General features: G+C 39.4%; 1 protein-coding gene across 1 annotated transcript in view; it reads left to right on the forward strand.

Moving 5' to 3' along the window:
* ADAMTSL3 (ADAMTS like 3) overlaps positions 1-12,940 on the forward strand; it is a 274,919-nt gene that overhangs the window by 220,552 nt on the left and 41,427 nt on the right. Inside the window, exons 17-20 of the mRNA XM_077828139.1 lie at positions 6,946-7,075; positions 9,127-9,319; positions 9,992-10,171; positions 11,718-11,871. Of these exons, the coding sequence (XP_077684265.1) occupies positions 6,946-7,075; positions 9,127-9,319; positions 9,992-10,171; positions 11,718-11,871 (657 nt within the window). The remainder of the gene's footprint in view (positions 1-6,945; positions 7,076-9,126; positions 9,320-9,991; positions 10,172-11,717; positions 11,872-12,940) is intronic.

The following is a 12,940-nucleotide window of genomic DNA, read 5'->3' on the forward strand; positions in this document are numbered from 1 at the left end:
CATGGACACGTCATGGGCAGTGAATTTTTGTTTACTGCCTGTGACTTTTACTCAAAATAACTGTGACTAAAACATAACCTTAACTATGCATTCAGTGTAAACTCCCTCAGCCCCTCCTAAAAAGAGGTAAAAATGCACGTAGTAACATTCTTTTTTATTAGAAATATGGAGAAAGACCTGTCTTCCATTCATTATCCAACAGCTTCTTTCTCTTCAAATTAATTATTTTAGCCCGGCTTTTTATTGTGTTAGACTGTATGCACTCTGAGGAACAGACCTTCTTTTGGTCTCTCTTTGTACAGCACCTAACACAATGGGTCCTGATCTATTGACTAGAGCTCCTACACGCTACAGTAATACAAGTAATAATAATTATAATAGTGCTGTTGACAAGAACTCTTTAGTTATTCTTTATGATTATTCTGCACTGCATCTATATAAACCATTACGGCCCATGATGCAGCAGCATTTTGGGTGTCATAAAAGTTACTGCCTTCTGACCATTAGCCTATGTTATGTCTCTTATCATAATTATTACTTCTGTGGTCAGTCTTTCTATGAAGGCAAGTAAGAGTTCTTCCATGTTAATTAATTATGAAGTAGGCATCATTTTAAAGATTCCTAGTGAGAGAGAAATTTCCAGAAATGTGAAGAATTGTCTATATTTCATTTAGTACCTGAAGAAAGTCCACACACCACAAAAATGATGGGTCAAATCTCAAGGACTTTGCTCATATGAGCCATTAATCAGCCCAACTCGCATTGATTTATTTAGGGTTTGGCTTGAGTAAAAATTATGTGGGGAACTCCAGGTTTTGCCTCATTTGTCCAAAGAAAGGGTAAGTGTTTTTTTCACTGTTTGAAGAACTATGGCCCTGATGCAAGCACATGGGACGTATGCATAAGATTGATATTCATGATACTGTCTGCAAGAAATAATGCCAGTACTTGTAACATTCCTGGTTATGAGATTTTTTTTTGTTTTTGTTTTAAATCTGCAGTATTTCTTCAGTCTTTATGTCAATTAGTTAATGAATATGCAGTATTCTAAATAGATTCTCTCTATTTCAAAATTATACAGTCTAATTTTAAAAACAGATTTCTTTACCTACTTTCCTAATAATGCTTTTGATTATAAAAGAAAAATTGCCAGTCCAATGTACTTGTCATTATTAATGCTCTGAATACGTCTTTGCATTTCTTTCTACTTGGACAATAGGAATGAGTTAACTCTATTTCACTTTCAGTAATTACCAGTTTCATTTTAAGATTCCTAGAGTTGCAATATTTGGGTTTCAAACATGGAAGGGGAATGTGTGTTTATCAACTGTTTTCACTGGATTTCATTTTAAATTGTGGGAAAGTTTCTTTTAGTTGAAGGTTCTACAAAAGCTTGCTTGCACAAAAAAATTGGACCATATTTAACTCAATCCCTTTAAAAGATGCCATCAGCTTAAGAATCCCGCTTGTCTCTTAAATTGTTGTACCTAACATCTAAGAAAGGTGAAAGAGACTGGAGAAATACCTCTACTTGTACTTTTGGAATTTGTTAGCACTTTTCATATAGTTGATTTCACTGTTTGTGCTTTAGCTGTGTGGACCTTTCACATAGTAACAGGGGAGAGAAAAACATAGAGGGACAGACTTTGAACCTCTATACAACTGAACATCCATTCTGGAGCCAAGCCCCCAAAATCATGAGATTAGTTTAAAAATCATAAGGTTTAAAAAAACCAACCAACAAACAAAAACAAACAATAAATGTGCAACTCTTTTTCTTTGCTTTCTGGATTTTGTGATGTTAGGGTACACTTAGGTTACATTTTCAAGCTTTTCTCTCTAATCCTGAGGGCTAGAAATGTATTATTTTATGAAATATGAGATTCTTACAAAATCACAGGACTCCAGGCACTGGGGCTTTAAGTAAAGCACCAAGTATTACAGGACTCACAATAAAATGATGTGTCTTGGCAATACTGTGGTGTTCTTGCTGGTGAGCAGTTACTCCCATGAGTAGTCCTGTTGGCTTTTTGAGAAAAACTGCTCACCATTGAGTGGTCGATTTACAATCTGTTCCTTAACAGAGGGAAATATGACTGTACATCTACAAAAATTGGCAGAGAGACTCAGGCATGTGTAATATATGAAATTTCTTCTAACTCACTTTTTAATTGACAATTGACGACAATTTCTCTTTAAGTTGACAGCAAGGCAAAAGTAATCTGAAATAAGTAAACTTTTTTTTTCCTTTTCTAGGTGTAAGGTTGAGTGAAGAGACCATCCTTCTACCATTTACATTTAGCATCTTCTGTCCTAACTCTTTACTGTTTTCCCTTTCTAGAGTAAAAGTAAAGTACACATTTTGCAAACACTCTGATCTTTAAACACAACTTTGTGCTCTGTATATTTCTTCCCACAGCTGTCAAAAACTGTGAGTTTGTGAGGGTTGTGTGCTCAGTTAAAATAGAAAATATTCTGTTGCACTGATTAGTAGAAAAATTACTGATAGTACATCAAAATACTGTAAAAATACTTAGTGCTTTATTGAGATCTGCCTGAGTAACTTATCTAATACTTTTTTTTTTGGGGGGGGGTGTGTAAATGTTCTACTATGTTAGCATCACAAGGCAAGAACTTCACACATATGACACTGTGTTTGTTTGCCTGAAGATTTTATCACTATTATGGTATGCAAGATGCTTCCCAAACCCTGCAATATAAGAAGTTTTGTCACTGATTCACATTACAAATCAATATTAAATTGTGGTGGCAAACAAATTTATAATTAAGATCAATCTCTTACACATTTTATAAGTAAATTATAAGGAAATGCTGCATCAATGGAGTGTAACTGTTTATTGGAAAGCACCATAGATCTGAAAAACAAGTCTGTTTTTGTACAAACTTTTTACAATATCTGTTCTGTTATACCTTAAAACACCAGAACACTATAGCTTTTATTTTCTTAAAGCATTTGGAGTAGAGAATTGCAGCAGTCTGTGGCATGTTGACATCTCACACACCAACCAAACCAAGGTGGCATGTCACAGCCAAAAGAAAAGAAAAGGTGTGACATGCCCTTTTTTTCCCATGGATATACTCACCACAACATTGTAATATAAACGGCTGATGAGAGAAATGCTGACTTGCAGAGGGCTCAATATAGGAATCTCTTATCATATCACCCTCTGTGTGTGAAGTTTAGAAAATATTATACAGCATAACCCATTGCAAAATAGCTCTTTTGGTTATCAGCTTTGACTGTTTTTTGTTTTTGCACAAACATGAATGTTTCCATTCCAATCCCTGTAAAAGAGATGTAATTTAAATCTGTTCTAAGGGCAAAATTTGGCCTAAAATTTAAAAAAAAAAAGGGGTGGGGGGAACAGAACGGTGGGAATAATTAAGAAAATGTAGATAATAGGACAGAAAATATCATGTTGCCTCTATATAAATCCATGGTATGCCCACATCTTGAATACTGTATGCAGATGTGGTCGCCCCATCTGAAAAAAGATATACTGGAATTGGAAAAGGTTCAGAAAAGGGCAACAAAAATGATTAGGGGTATAGAACAGCTTCCATTTGAGGAGAGATTAATAAAACTGGGACTTTTCAGCTTGGAAAAGAGACGGCTAAGGGGAGATATGATTGAGGTCTATAAAATCATGGCTGGTGTAGAGAAAGTAGATAAGGAAGTGTTGTTTACTACTTCTCATAACACAAGAATTAGGGGTCACCAAATGAAATGAATAGGCAGCAGGTTTAAAACAAATAAAAGGAAATATTTCTTCACACAACACACAGTCAACCTGTGGAACTCCTTGCCAGAGGATGTTGTGAAGGTCAAGACGATAACAAGGTTCAAAAAAGAACTAGATAAATTCATGGAGGATAGGTCCATCAATGGGTATTAGCCAGGATGGGCAGGAATGGTGTCCCTAACCTCTGTTTGCCAGAATCTGGAAATGAGCAACAGGGGATGGATCACTTGATGATTACCTGTTCTGTTCATTCCCTCTCAGGGACCTGGCACTGGCCACTGTCGGAAGACAGGATATTGGGCTAGATTGACCTTTGGTCTGACCCAGTAGGGCCATTCTTATGTTCTCATGTTATGTTCTAAAATAACAACTAAGAAGCCAATTTTGTCTTGCTAGCCAGAACAAGGCACTTGAAGCAGAAACAAACCCTTAACACTATCCTCAGTGAAGGCCTGGGCCTTGCAACTGGATGAATGATAAATATATGTTTCAGTGCTCATCTGATAACCTCTTCCAGAGCTCTACCTCAGCAAAACTGTACATCTGGATCTTTATTTCTGAATTGTACATTACAAGCAACATATTTCTTATTCAAGGAAACTGAAGGAAACCAAAATGTTTGAATAAATTCTTCTGAAGGCGTATCCATCATTTAGGAGGTGCTGCAGTATCCATGGTTCCCTGGTTTTTAGTCTCTGGGATAGAACCTCTGTAAAACTTGTGTGTAGTGATTTGCTTTGATTTTGCATTTTCACCCTTGGATCATGTTGTACGGACATTTGATGTAAAGGATATAATCTAGTCCCTAGTGTGAAAGAACATTTTATTAAATGTATGTGTTGCTGGTAACGCAGTTTTCAACACTTAATGACTTTTATTTAATAGAAGTGACGAGGCGGTCAGTTATGCACAAGGTCAGTGCTCCTGTTACATAAAAACTCAGCACTGTGCAGACATAGTCAAAACAATTACACAGCAAAGGCTTCCTGGAATGAACATGAGCCCCAAAAGGGATTAAGATGGATCCCAGTGAAAGCCTAAAAGAAAGCTAGAGTCCATAGTGTTGTATACATCCACTCCTGCTACACGTATGGTTTGTATTATGCTTGAAATTGTTACATTGGTACCTGTATCATCACAATGAAGACTTGCAGCCTTGGTCTTGAAAGAATAAATATGCTGGATTGTATCAAGATAATTCATAGATGTGGGCAATATTGGTTTGTGATAGGAATTGCCAGTGTTCAAGAACGGATTGTACTAGCTCTTGACAGAGAGACAATTGCAATAATGATTAACAGAGTACATTCAAATGCTGGGCACCTGCTACTAAATTATAATAATGAAGAAAAATATGTCTTCTGGCTAAAGTGCATGAGGCAGCTCAGTTTGTTCTTCTACATACCATTATGATGGTCACTGGCTATACAAGTGCAAAGTCTGAGACGATAGTGGCAGATGGAAGCATTTCAGAGCACATTAAAATCATTTGTAACTCTCACTAGGAAAGAAAAAGACCAGTTATTACCTGAAAGTCATAAAACATGCACCACTAACCTTAGGCAGAAAATTTTCCAACACAGAATATTTCATGGAGTCAGTTGAAATCAAACGGATTTTTAAATAACCAACAAGTGTTAAGAAACAATTAATGGTGTACGAATTTATCTAGAAGCAAGGGTATTTATAACCATCATTATCTAGTGGTAGTTAGATAAAACAGAAAAACCTGTAATGTTTTAATGTACCATACATAAATAACAAGAGGAATTCCAGTTAGAAATACAAACATATTAGAAACCTTTCACGCTTTTAGACATAAGACAAAGAATATAACCTACTATGGAAAACACATTTGTAGCCCTAGGAGATCTCTTGGGGGGAAAGTAAATTTAGAAGGAAGGAAGCAGATTCTCTGAACTGTGACCATGTTACCTGTTGTGTATTACATTAGCCATTTTCACATGGTACCAACAAAAGTGCATGTTAGAGTGCATTTCAGTGCTGTGCTGTTCAATAAGTCAATGATAATGACTGTTGTTTTTATTGCATAGATACAGAAGATTTCCAAAGCACTTCACTAAGTTTTGTGTCCTTTATTTCTACGTGCATTTCACCATTAAGTGAATAGGGTTTGCACACTGAAGACATAATACTGCCTTGCAGAATAACGGTATATGTGAAATGGAATACACCATGCAATTTTGAAATAAACGATGAAGCTAACTAATTGACAAGTGTTCACCGAGTTGTGTTGATCTAAACCAGACTTATCGGACTTCATTTTTTCTGACTGATAAAACTTTAATTATTAATATTCTTTCATGTCTCAGCATAACTATAATTATAGCTACACTTTGGAGAGAAGCTGAGGGAAAACCTGTGTCAGGGAATGCTGTATACACTGGGTCTAGACCCTTAGCTGGAGCTGAGGATCCATTGGCTTTAAGGGAGCTACATCAGTGTCCATCGGCTGAGGATCTGGCCCAGCGGGTATCTCTACATGCTGAGTCAGCCATTGTCTTGGCTGTAGTTTAGAAAGATTTATGTAATTTTTGTCTCTTCAAATACTTAGCTCTTTGAAATCCCATTTAAATCAGTAGGAATAAAACAGCATTCTGCTCCTATGGGGTGACTCCAGCTCTATGAAAAGGCATTTATTATACACTGACTGCCAACCAAATCACTCTAATTGCCTTGGGGTAGCACGATTAAATAGAGAGAGCTTTCCAAAAATCAGTGTCATCAGGGTGCCAGTCATGGTTTCTTGTTTTCTGGGTGTTACAGTGAGAAAGACAAAATCTGTCACCAATTTTCTGTTTTTCTGAGGGGCACAATGACAAACTGGCACCTATAAATATTGCTTATTTGTATCCACTCAAACAGCTGATTTGAATCTAGAAAAGAAATCCTAAATTGGGGCATTGCTGCCTGTGAATAAGAAATCCCAGAAATGTTGCACTGTAACTCGGTTTTTAATTTAAAAAACGTCTTCTGACTTTCAAACATATTCTAAAATATTTCCAGTGCTTTTATGAGTCAGATTGTTAATTTTAAACTTGCCATCTAATTTGGCGTCCAGAATGAGTTCAGGTTGAGACTGGGGGTAAGAAAGAGGTTATTAAAATTGTTCATCTGTCCATAGAGCATCTCATGTGTGTGTTTTTATTTTTAAATCCAGGGATACAAGAAGCCATTGCAGTGTGCCTGCATGTGCTGACAAAACAAGCTGTCAACGACACCCTGTGTGACAATGCCATGCGACCACCAGCAATGACTCGCACTTGCAACATGAAACTGTGCCCACCAAGGTACGCTGTAATAATGAAATCACATTGTGGAAAAGAAATGGTTAATACGACTTAAATAACCATACATTGTCTACTGACTTTCTCAGACAAGGATCAGGCTTAGGGTTGCCAAGTGTCTGTTTTTTGACCGGAATGCCCTGTTGAAAAGGGATCCTGGTGGCTCCAGTCAGCACTGCCAACCACGATGTTAAAAGTCTGGAAGCAGCAGCATGTCCTCCCTGCAGCTCCTAGATGTAGGGGCAGCCAGGGAGCTCCACACACTGCCCTCACCCCAAGCACCTCTGTGCACTGCCCCTGGGAAACATGGCCAATGGGAGCTGCGGAGGCGGCGCCTGCGGACGGGGCAGTGCGCCGAGCTGCCTGGCTATGCCTCCACATAGGAGCCGGAGGGGGGACATGCCACTGCTTCCGGGAGTAAGCACCTCCTGGAGCCTGCACTCTTGACCTCCTCCCACGCCCCATTCCTGAACCCCCTGCCTCAGCCCTGCTCCCTCCTCCCACCCTCTGAACCTGTTGGTCCCAGCCCAGAGCACCCTCCTGTGTCCCAAACCCCTCATCACCATCACCATCCCAGAGCCCGCACCCCCAGCCGCTCCGGCTCTCACCCCCCAACACACCCTAACCCCAACCCCCTGCCCCAGCCCTGATCCCCCTCTCGCCCACTATCTTCAGACAACGCGACAAGTGAAAAAGCCACATTTTCTCAGTGAAAACAGCACAATACCCAAGAATAATAGTATATTACCAAATAAATTGCTCTTCATTTTTGTGGGGGGGGGGGAATAAAAATTTGATGCAAAGACACAGTGTTTCACTTTTCTTGAAACTAGCTACATCCTCACTTACATGGACTGACTGTTTACTCTTTCACTTGCAGAAATTAATAACCCAAATGAAATCCTCTTGTAGATTGAATGTTATACTCCTGTTATGGAATGCTCTTTTCAGGAGCCATATAATACTTTCAGTTTAATTTCTTTAACTAATCTGAGTTAGTCTTCTGAGGGAATACTGTGGGAAGAACAAAAGACCGTCTTATTCCTTGAAAATAAGTGTGTGTGCAAAATCTATAAATGTGGTTCCTTATCTATTTACTATTTATTGCTAAAGTAGATCTGTGTGTTGGATTATTTTTCTTATCTTCAAACAGTACAATTTATTGTTTGGAAAATATAGCCATCTCAGAAAGGCAGGGCAGGATTTAACAAATACATCAGCTGCAGAGCCTTTTTTATTCACCTAAGAAAACAGAATGAAGATATTATATACTGTGATGTAATTTTTTAGCTTCACAATGCAGAGGTCTTTGTGGAAACCACTTTTATACAAAGCTCTTCAACAGACCTTGCATTAACCCTTCTGAGAGATTCCTTTTCCCAAGAGCCCAGTGTTAAATAGTAATTGCATAGAGTTAAAGGGCGTAGCCTTAGTTCAGAAAGTGATATATGTTTTGTGAAGGAAACTCTGATCTCCCCTTTTAATTGTAAAATATAATTAAACTATCAAAAACTTAGAATATTGCATTCAGTGAGAAAATTATGGTTCAGAGGAAAAGGTCAAAGCCAAAAAACAATAAGTTGTTTACAGAGACTTTCTCCTGCAAAACATGTGGATTGAAAGTTAACAGGAGCAGGATGTTTGATAGAAAATGTATACAAATGTAATAAAAATTTAATAGATATAAGAAAAGTCCCCTTAAACCATATAAATGTCAGCATGAAGCTAACAGGAACTGATTATCGTATGAGGAATGTTCTAAATGTGAATTCTGGAACCACATAACATTTATTTGGATTAGCTCTTTACTACTTTAGTATTTATAGTAAATAAAATACATATTTTCCTTACATTCAAGCTTATAAATGTAATTCATATTTTTTATGGCAAATGTAGATGATAGTCTAACCCTCGCAATATAAATATGCCTTTGCTTCTGCTTTGTTTTGCTCTGTATGGGTATCATTTGTGTCCGGATAATCCCTCCCCAATACCCCATTCTTCTGCATTGTTTAATTAGAGTGAATTTTTTTGCCGATGTGTTTTTGGCACAGGTGGGAAACTGGCCCTTGGAGACAGTGTTCTGCTACTTGTGGAGTTGGGATTCAGACAAGAGATGTGTACTGCCAGCAACCTGAGGGACCCATTGTTACTAATGAAGACTGCAATGATGAAAAGCCTCATGTTTTACAAGCCTGTAACCAGATTGACTGTCCCCCTGCTTGGCATGTTGAAGAATGGCAGCAGGTACAACAGATTATGGAAATGGTTTAGTTGTAAGCATTTTTCTTCTGGTTAGTTTCCTAATGTGCTCTAATTAGAGTAACCTGGAAGGTCACTCAGAAGTTTGTGATTGTTCATGGTTTCAGCTGACATCAAACTTATTACACTTGTAGTCTCCATTCTTCACTTCACTTCTGGGTGAAATTCAAGGTGCTAGTTAACATCTTGGAAGTCCAAAAAGGCCTAGATCCCAGTTAGTCCAGAGCTCACCTCTCTCCCCATACCCCACAAGTGAGATCACCTGCATTTGGAAGCAATACTTAACTTACCTGTCCCAAAGGTGCAGCTTCCCAAGCTCATGCCAGATATGCACCTGAGCCTTAACTTGGCCAGTTCAAATGTAAAGTGTACATCTTTTTCTAGGCTTTCCACTAAGTACTTGCATTGCAGTTGTCTGGCACTGAGCTCATTCGTTAGGTTTTCCTGGCTCACGGCCCATTCACTAAATCAGTGCTACCAGGAGCATATGCTGCTTGGTTTTTGGAAAATGCTGCTCACTTTTTAATCTAAACCAGTAGTGTTCAAAGAAAACATGGTGATAGCTGCCTTAAAAATGCCTGTATAAAATAACAGTATAAATGAGTGAAGACAGGTGTGCATGTGGCTAGGCTTTCCACATTCTTATCTTCGTTGTAGTGTTCCCGTACCTGTGGCGGAGGGATTCAGAGTCGCAAAGTTCACTGTAAGCAGTTGTTGACAGATGGAAGCTTCCTGAAACTTTCTGATGAGATCTGCCAGGAGCCTAGATTGGCTGCTCGTAAATTGTGTGCCAAAGTTGATTGTCCCCCTCAGCTAGTTGTAGGGGAATGGTCCAAGGTGAGTGGTCCAGAGTAAGAGTTCACCAAACCTCCCAATACAAAGGGAACTCAAGGGATTTCTAGCTGGGAGACTACCAGATAATCATTAAAGTACATAGAGTAGCGTGGACTCCAGAGGGAATGCAATTAGGCAAAAGGCCCTACCCACCCAAAGCAGTTCTTGCAGTTGTGGGGAGGAAGGAGGTAGAGCATTTCAAGAGGCCTGCTACAACAGATCCAAGTGCACCCAGGCCCAAAACATAGCTCCCTACCTGAGACCCAACTAACCGTAGCCCCTTTCTGCACTTATGTTTAAACTGAAAAACAAGAGGCCATAATGCTTCTTGTTTGTTTCCAGTATGGTTGCCTCGGGTTGGAGCATGTTTAGCGTCCAACCACTCAGATTTATTCCCTAGTTGAATTTCTGAAAGGCACAATAGTGCATTGAATGCTATTTTTCTCCCTCTCCTTTAATCCAAGCCTCCAGTCTCCTCCTTAAAAAGATCCACTAAAAGGCATAAATATAGTGTGACAAAGTTCCTGCTCAACCTTGGTGGGTCTTGCGCTTATTGGCAGATTTGCTCACCTTGGAGCTTCACGGCAGCCCTCAGATTGGCTGTTTTTCTGAATTCACAGTCCAGGTCGACTCCTCCTGTGTCTGACCAGGAATTGGGAGGATTTGGGGGGAACCCAGGCCCGCCCTCTACTCCGGGTTCCAGCCCAGGGCCCTGTGGAATGCAGCTGTCTAGAGTGCCTCCTGGAACAGCTGGGCGACAACTACAACTCCCTGGGCTACTTCCCCATGGCCTCCTCCCAACACCTTCTTTATCCTCACCATAGGACCTTTCTCCTGGTGTCTGATAATGTTTGTACACCTCAGTCCTCCAACAGTCCACGTTCTCACTCTCAGCTCCTGGTGCCTCTTGCTCCCAGCTCCTCACACGCACACCACAAATTGAAGTGAGCTCCTTTTTAAAACCCAGGTGTCCTGATTAGCCTGCCTTAATTGATTCTAGCAGCTTCTTGATTGGCTGCAGGTGTTCTAATCAGCCTGTCTTAATTGTCTCCAGAAGGTTCCTGATTGTTCTGGAAACTTCCCTGTTACCTTACCCAGGGAAAAGGGACCTACTTAGCCTGGGGCTAATATATCTGCCTTCTATTACGCTCCTGTAGCCATCCGGCCCGACCCTGTCACAATAGTTAAAGATTACAATTAAAAATCCTGTTCAAATGTAATATGAACATGCAGAGTGACTTGAGAGACTTGGCCCAGGCAATTTAGAACTTGCTGAATTCTACATCTGAGAATAACAAGTCTCATTCTGCATTACATCCACAGTGGGACCATAAGAAATACTGTCATTTTCCTATCATTGTTTCTGAGCTGTTTGGTTGAAAGGGTTAGTCACTTTATATTCATATTGACTTAAAGCCTGGAGAGCACTTAGAGCTTTGGAGAGCATGGGGATCCATCTGAAACAGCATCCTTTAAAGAATTCACTTTAAAAGTAGCATGTATGAGACACGACACAAAATTCACTCTGACTACATCCTTCCTTTCGCAGTGCTCTCTAAGCTGTGGTGCTGGAATCCAGAGAAGGAAACTTGCCTGCCAAAAGCTAACAGCAAAGGGCCAAAATGTCACATTAAATGTATCAATGTGTAGCAGTCTCCCTACTTCCTCACTTGTAAGGTCCTGTCACGTGAATGACTGTAACAGTAAGTGTGTTACTTTACCTAGTGCCCTGCTGATTTGACATGATCAAGAAAAACCTGTGTATGTGCTGCTAAATTAATTCATTTCTCTATCCTTGCTACATTTCATAACGTTACTGATCTGAGAGCAACTTAGGTATTGTGATCACAAGACCAACAATAATAGGATTATTTTAATTTTATGAAATTTATACCTTCTCAGCCCAAAGCAATGGTTCCAGTTTAATTTTTTTTTAAATGTAATATACGAATACATGTTAAGGGGTTGGTTTTTTGGTCTCTCTATGTACTTAAATATATTTGGCCTGATTCTTATTTACCCTTTGCACCATTCTGATGGTATAACGGTGCCTTTGAGTGGGTATAAATTATTTGTATACCTGCTATAGAGCCCATTTACACTGCCAGAGCAGTAAAAGGGGGCCTTGGTGTAAATGAGAATTGGGCCCAATGTGTATCTGTTCAGTGTGTGTTCTTAGAACACTGGGCGTTACGCTCCCGTCAGTGCTGTTAAAAGTTACAAAACTCCCGTTCCAGTGGCAGGTGCAGAAATAATTTCTATCAGTGCCTAAGGGAGTGTGAAACCTATTCCCTTTGGCTTCACAAGGTGTTTTGCAGGCACAGTCGTAGCAGGAGTAGATACCTTTTAAAAAAAAATACAACATTTGGCTCATTACTTCTAGAAATGTTCCCAGAAAAATGCATGTTTTGTAATTTGAGCATGATCTTGTCATGATAATGATTGTAATTGTGCTAACAGCTCATGCAAAATAGCAAGGTAGACTACTGTGTTAACTGCACATGTAAAATAGCCAGGTAGACGTCTCTTTTAGGTACAGGTTTCAGAGTAGCAGCTGTGTTAGTCTGTATCTACAAAAAGAAAAGGAGGACTTGTGGCACCTTAGAGACTAACAAATTTATTTGAGCATAAGCTTTCGTGAGCTACAGCTCAAATAAATTTGTTCATCTCCAAGGTGCCACAAGTCCTCCTTTTCTTCTTTTAGGTACAGTTACAGTGAAGAATGTGCAACCATTCCTCAATGTGGGCCTCTGTTTTTCTTCCTTTAGAAAG

The sequence above is a fragment of the Eretmochelys imbricata genome, chromosome 10 (genome assembly GCF_965152235.1).
Source record: "Eretmochelys imbricata isolate rEreImb1 chromosome 10, rEreImb1.hap1, whole genome shotgun sequence".
In the NCBI taxonomy this organism is placed as follows: Eukaryota; Metazoa; Chordata; order Testudines; family Cheloniidae; genus Eretmochelys; species Eretmochelys imbricata.